The 6,993-nt window shown below is 41.6% G+C and overlaps 1 protein-coding gene across 1 annotated transcript; it reads right to left on the bottom strand.

Annotated features, from left to right (window-relative positions):
• Positions 1-3,140: 3,140 nt before the first annotated feature.
• Positions 3,141-6,468, bottom strand: LOC134911772 (putative nuclease HARBI1). Its single transcript, XM_063919811.1, has 5 exons — positions 6,452-6,468; positions 5,602-6,352; positions 5,145-5,517; positions 4,814-4,835; positions 3,141-3,512 (listed from the first exon to the last, which is right to left on the bottom strand). Exons 1-4 carry the CDS (start codon positions 6,464-6,466, stop codon positions 4,832-4,834), a joined length of 1,143 nt encoding a protein of 380 aa, XP_063775881.1. The 5' UTR covers positions 6,467-6,468; the 3' UTR covers positions 3,141-3,512; positions 4,814-4,831.
• Positions 6,469-6,993: the final 525 nt, after the last annotated feature.

The following is a 6,993-nucleotide window of genomic DNA, read 5'->3' as shown; positions in this document are numbered from 1 at the left end:
AAAAATAAACAATGGCAGGAGGTAATGACGTCCAAGTTCGGAGGCCATGCGGGATGCCGGCCGACGAATCTTATTGGCTATCCAAAACACGTGACATCAGTGAGTCAATAAGATTCGGTTTTGAGAACCGAGTAAAACCGAGTAAAACCGAATCCGCTCATCACTACCGAACACAGATGTTTTTTTTAAAGGGCCTATCACTTTCAAGGCAAAACCATGCCTTGTTAGTTATAGCCTCTTTAAAAAAAGTTCAAGTTCAGCCGGCATCCCGCACGTCCGCCGTACTTGGGCATCATCATTACATCCAGCCCCATGTCTTGCTAGATATGATCCTGTATTTTTATGATAGACTCTGTAACATTAATTTACAAAACTGAAAGAGCGCAGTGGAGATGCTGTTTTGTGACATCATTTAAACAGTAAAAGGTAGAAGGTAAGAAGTGAAGGGACAGAGAATTGATCAACTTAGTGCTAGCTGATCCTGTTTCCTGGAAATAGAATAGCGCAAACAGGACCAAAGCTGCTGAGCGAGATAGGAAACAATTCAGGTGATGAAACAACCAAGGGAAGAAGTGTACAGGGAGAAGAGAAGGGGAATAGACCCTTCAGGAACATTAACAAAAAGATGGGGGATGTGGAGTAAAGTGTAGAGACACAGATGGAACAGTTGGAAAGGTATGAGGACAATCAAAATAGGACAATGGGCCTAATTCAGAGTTGATCGTAGCAGCAAATTTGTTAGCAGTTGGGCAAAACCATGTGCACTGCAGGTGGGGCAGATGTAACATGTGCAGAGAGAGTTAGATTTGGGTGGGGTGTGTTCAGTGTAAAAAGAAAGCAGACAGTATTTACCCTGCAGAGAAACACAATAACCAACCCAAATCTAACTCTCTGCACATGTTATATCTGCCACACCTTCAGTGCACATGGGCCCTCATTCCGAGTTGTTCGCTAAGTTTTTCGTTCGCACAACCTATCAGTAAAGTTGCGTTAATGTAGTAAATTTGCGAACATCCGCCCCCAACGTATTTTTGCTCATTCGCACGCATTATTACACAAAGTGGGCGTACGGCAAATGACATCGCAGCAATGCGAAATCCTCGCAGCAATGCGAACCCATCGCATTAACACATACTTCTTCGTAAAAATACTAAGTTGTAGTAGATTTACACATTTTTCAGTTAAAGTGCTCACTTTTGCTGAGAAACGCAGCACAATTTGTTTTTATACTATTAAGTGGACTAACACCTTCCAATTAAAAGTCCACAAGCACTCCTCAAAAACAAATCCAATTAGTGAATGATTTGAAATGTTCATGATCAATTAAGTATTTGTTTAAATACCTGAAGTGCACTTTGTAGCCATAAAAGAGCCTCCTTTTATTTACATGTTTAATATAAATATAGATGTTTGCAATGTGCTTGGTCTAATGTGTTTTCTGAATTTATTAAAGTAGAGTTTTTGTATGTGAATGAAGGTGTTTGCATGTTTATTTAGCCAATAACATGTTTTATTTGGTGTTTTAAAATAACTTACGTTAGATGTTTGAAATGTTTAAGGTCAAAAATGTTTGTTCTGCAATCTGCTGTTCCTTTATTGCATTAATAAATAATAAAGAGCCGCTGAAGTATTTAAATTTAGTAGTTTATTTATTTTTTTTACTGTAATAATGATAATATCCTTTTTTTTTTTTTTTTGTAAAATCACAAAATTAACAAAATTTTTCAATTGCGTCCACAAGACCCAACAAGGCCTGGAGATGGAGCCTCATGTTGGAAACAAGCTCCTGCAACGATGTGGGATCTCCAACGGCAACATCTGAAATTAAGAGATAACATAAACATTACTAACTTACTCACATTGCTTATTATCCAAGCAAGGCACAAAGCACACTTTAATGCAGGCAGGTCCAAACTGCATCCCTCAAGCTTGTGTGAAACTACATATACCAGCATGCGTTGACTCAGTTTTGGGGCCAGGGAATTCCAAACCTGTGTCAGGGCATGCTGGGATGTGTAGTTTCTCAACAGTTGCAGTTGCGCAGTTTGGACAGGCCTGCTTAATGGCAAAGTTGATACATCATGCTGTTTTATGGTACAATCATTAGCCGAAAAACACACAAGCCTGCTCAGGCTTTTTTTGTTACTTATTACAGTTTTCTTGACCATGGGCTGCATTTACTACTATGTGAGTTCATTTTAAGATGTAGCGTCGCCCATAGCAAACAAGCCAAAATAAGATTATTATCTTGTAGAAGTGGTTCCCCAATTGTAAAGATTAATTGTATTGGTTGTTATGGGCGACATCCCATGTTAAAGATAACTTCCATCTTCGTCACTGTTACACCATGTTGGCATTCATTCTCATCTTTTTTTTTTTTTTAAGGGGTTTGGTCCTGCCTCATCACACTGCATATCAACATCTTCAGAAGGCCAACATATCATAGCATTCCCACACTCCCTGAAAGCTGCCCTTACTAAATAAGTGCAAACAGGTTTGACTTGAACAATTAGTCATTTTGTGAATGTAACTTTCACACCACAAATCAGTGTGTCATTAGGCTGCATAACAAAGTGAAGCATGTGATTTGTAAGTGCAAATATTAAGACTACACAGGCACAAGTGTAAAAGACCAACATCATACTAAACTCCACTCAGGTCTAACTGTTTACCAGAAAATCTAACACATATAAACCCTGTTGTCCTGGCAACCCTGGCTACCTAATGAGTGTCAACCTAGAGTGGACACACAAAACATTGCACACATACACACTGTACATATAATGACACTCACAAATATGTAAAGGCAACATGTACACCATGAAGAAAAACACAAATATTTGTCCTTGGCCCAAGAATTCAAACAGTACAACACTGCATGTTTTGTCATTGTAAGTGTAAGTGGGTAATAATTTGTAAAAATTTTTAAAAAAACTTACTTTCCACGGCAACCTGAAGACTCCCTGAACGGTCTTCAGGGGCTTCCTCTGCCCATTCACTGGGTGGGGATGTTGGCTGGATGGGGGAAGGCGGCTGGATGGGGGAAGGAGGAGGGATTGGGGAAGGAGGAGGGATTGGGGAAGGAGGCTGGATGGGGGAAGGAGGCTGGATTTGGACTGCAATTTCAGAGGGGGGGTCTGATTGAGAGGGCGAGGGGGGCGGAGAGAAAGTTAATGCAATAGAGGGTGAGGGGGGTTGAGATGGTGATGTAGAAGTTGAAGGAGAAGGGGTATGGGAAGGAGGAGAAGGGGTCCCAGAAAGAGATGGAGAGGTGTGGTGAGAAGTGGAGTGGAAAGTGGAGTGGGCCAGGGAAGCTGAGGGGGACTGGGAAGCTGATGGGGACTGGGAAGATGAGGGGGACTGGGAAGATGAGGGGGACTGGGAAGCTGAGGGGGACTGGGAAGCTGAGTGGGACTGGGAAGGGGAGGGGGACTGTGAAGGGGAGGGGGAGTGAGAAGGGGAGGGGGACTGGGAAGGGGAAGGGGGCGGAGAGTTGTGCCGTTGTTGTTGTCCTATAATGATATTATTGACAACATTTAGTTTACATGCGAAATTACATAGTAAACACTTTGAATTATCAATGTTCTGTTCCATGTAAAATTCAGTGTTTATAAAAATAGAAAAGCAAACATGTTAAGATCCTCTTCATGTTGGCCACAGCAAACAAAATGAGTCCAAACTTTTACTTTGAAGCTCATTCCTTAATCTAGTCCATTGAGTCATAGTGATTGGTCTAGGCAACATCACCAGATCACTATTCAAGGCACCTTATTATATAGCCAGCACTGATCAAGTATTTGTGTACAGTTTCCTGGCTGGTTCTTATTTCTTGAAAACATGCACTTGTTTGGTGACAGTTTGCTACAGTCAGTACTGTTTGCCCTAACCACACACACTGTCCTATTTTCCAAAAAAGGACACTCAAGGTTGCAATTAGCCTACCACTTAGTGTAAATTGTGGTTAATTCCAAGGGGATTACAGCAGGAATATAGTTTGCAATTGGCCAGAACCATGTGCACTGCAGGGGAGGCAGATATAACATGTGCAGAGAGAGTTAGATTTGGGTGGCTTATTTTATTCTGTGCTGGGTAAATACAGGCTGCTTTATTTTAACACTGCAAATTATTTTGCAGATTGAACACACCCCACCCAAATCTTACTCTCTCTGCACATGTTACATATGCTTCCCCTGCAGTGCACATGGTTTAGCCCAATTGTTCACTAAATTCCTGCTGCAATCAACTTGGAATTTCCCCCATTAGCACAATTTATGCTAATAATCTTATGTAATGTAACTTACTTCGTGTATGCATAGTTCGGATTTGCTGGCGGATCTCCGCCAACAGATCGGGAGTCCTCCTGCGGAGATCACTCCACCTCCTCTCAAGTTGTATGATTGTCCGCCTGCTGCGGACGCGAGTCCGCAGCAGGCGGCGGACCTCCGCGTAGGCCTCGCGCTTCACCCGATTGGGGATGAAGCGCCCAACGCGGCCTACGCGGCGGTCCATCACCGCAACCAGCACGCGGAGCTCCCGCCTGGTGAACGGTGCTGCACGCATCATGGCAATGGCGTTTTCCATATTTGGGCATATATTTATAGTGTCTGTTAGCATGTGATTGGTCCAAAATCTATGTTGTCATTTCTAATAACTTTATTGATCTTTGCAATGCTGTGAAGAGCAGAGTGTTATTTCGCACGAGCGGAAATACGCATTCGCAGAAGCAAATATTTATCATAAACAAAATTTAAATAAAAACACAGACACAGAGACACAGTTTATTTAAAATTACTATACATATCTGTGTACTCACCACAGTTCGTGTGATCATTCAGCTGGACAGTCACAAAGTGGGAAACATTGAGTATCATTTGTTTGTGTGTTTGTTTACATAATCAGGATTTGAGGATATAAAACAAATAAGGACACTATTTAGCAACATTACATTATTTGGTTTTCTAACTAAACATTGTAAACTTAACGTGTTTGCGGAATTTGACGCCAACAAAAATTACCCATTCCAACACAACAAAAGCCTTACACAATCACTTTACAATATCATACAAAATGTCATCATTGTTAAAAAAACATAAGCATACTGTGTTTTAAAATTTATAAAACTAGAAAATATCAAAACACTATACCTGAAATATTCGGCAACAATCCTTGCCCTCACTTGGCTCCCCCTCCGTGTAACACTCCCCCCACCGAAATGTCGAACAACCCCTGGCTCCTCATCAGGCAATTCCTCTGCCTGAGGAAGCTCTACACTACTCCTTACCGCGATATTATGTAGTATTGCGCACAGGACCACTATTTTACTTGCCATCTCCGGCGAATACATGATGTCGCCACCAGTGCGGTGGAGCACACGAAACCGCCCTTTAAGGACACCAATTGTGCGCTCCACCAGCTGCCTAGTGGCAGTAAGCGCGGAGTTAAATGCCATCTGTGGTCCTGGCCTGGGATTACGGTAAGGAGTCATGAGCCAGGGGGTGCAAGGATATCCACGGTCTCCTGTTGGAAGAGAAGGCAAAATTTTGTAATATTAAATTTGTCAAGTTACTTTTTTTAGTAAAAAATATTTGAGCAACAACTCACCCAATAACCACATGTCTGCTCGTTGACTTGATCTTAATCTCTGCCATATCCCTGATTGTCTAATGACATATGCATCATGTGAACTTCCAGTAAATTTTGCATTCAGGGAAAGGATCTGGAGGGATGGCCCACAAACAACCATTACATTCAGAGAATGAAACAGTTTCCTGTTTCTATAAATTTCTTCATTATGTCTTGGTGGCTGAATAGCAACATGTGTGCCATCCACAACCCCAATAACATGTGGGAAGCGACTACCACCTTCCTCAAATTGCCGCTTCACCACATCTAGGGCACCAACATCCAAAGGCATATCAATGAATTGCTTCACCCGCTTTAGGAAAGCCTGGCAGACACGCCGCAGGACCTTACTGAACTGGCCCTGCGACATGCCAACCAGGTCTCCCACAACATGCTGATATGAGGCTGTAGCCAAAAAATGTAACACTGCAAGGAATTGTGTCAATGGTGGTATTGCTGTAGGATACCGAATTTCAGACTCCAGATCACTCTCTATTATGGAGAGAGTGTCTAGGATTAGATGTGGTGGCAGCCTGTATCTACGCACCACCACATCATCTGGCATACCAAAAAGTAGGACACGGGTTCGGAAAATTGGTGGCCTAGCACGCCTCCGTTGCCTTGGTTGATGAGGAGCCGGCTGTGGTTGTGGGGCTGGCGGTTGGGGTGGGAGTGCTGGCGTGGGTTGGGGAGGTAGGGCTTCTGCAGCAATAAATATTGACATAACACACTTTTTTGAAAAAGAAAAAAAACGAGGTGAAAAATACAAAAACAACTTCTAAAAAATATTCAAACAATAAATGTTGTAAAAAATGTTGGGGAAACTTACTGCAGGAGCGTACATTTTTTCTGTGTGGAATTCATGGCCAAAATGTGAAATTAATAAAAAGAAAAATTTGTAAAATATGTTATTTTTACAAATAAAAAAAAAAAAAAAAAAACATTTCTGAGCATCAAATACATCACAAACACCAATTAAAAAAACAAACAAAAATAAAAAAAACATTTAGTAGCTAGTCCAGGAAACACAAACACTACTTTGCAGATCAATCCTGGGAAACAAAAATTCTATTTTAGACAAAATGGAAAACAAACAGAATCACCACACTTTTAAGAAACACAAACAGCAAACCAAAACACAGGCCAAGGGCACTTACCTGCTCCAAAAAAAAGAAAGACTTGGTGTTCAGTAGCACACCCAGAAAATAAATGAAACCAGGGATATTTCTACCAAAAACAAACACCTACAAGAGAACACAAATGACAGTCAAAAAACAGCATACAGACCATTAAAACTAAACAGGCACCAACACAGGCCAAGGGCACTTACCTGCTCCAAAAAAAAAAAAGACTTGGTGTTCAGTAGCACAC

The sequence above is a fragment of the Pseudophryne corroboree genome, chromosome 4 (genome assembly GCF_028390025.1).
Source record: "Pseudophryne corroboree isolate aPseCor3 chromosome 4, aPseCor3.hap2, whole genome shotgun sequence".
In the NCBI taxonomy this organism is placed as follows: Eukaryota; Metazoa; Chordata; class Amphibia; order Anura; family Myobatrachidae; genus Pseudophryne; species Pseudophryne corroboree.
Note: the sequence above shows the minus strand (reverse complement) of the source record. Positions and strands in the feature narration are given on the sequence as shown.

What these genes read in the sequence shown, in the direction of transcription:
- LOC134911772 (XM_063919811.1), bottom strand. An exon ending in AGCAGACATGTGGTTATTGG is followed by an intron (nt 5,518 to 5,601) that starts GTGAGTTGTTGC and finishes CTCTTCCAACAG; the next exon opens with GAGACCGTGGATATCCTTGC.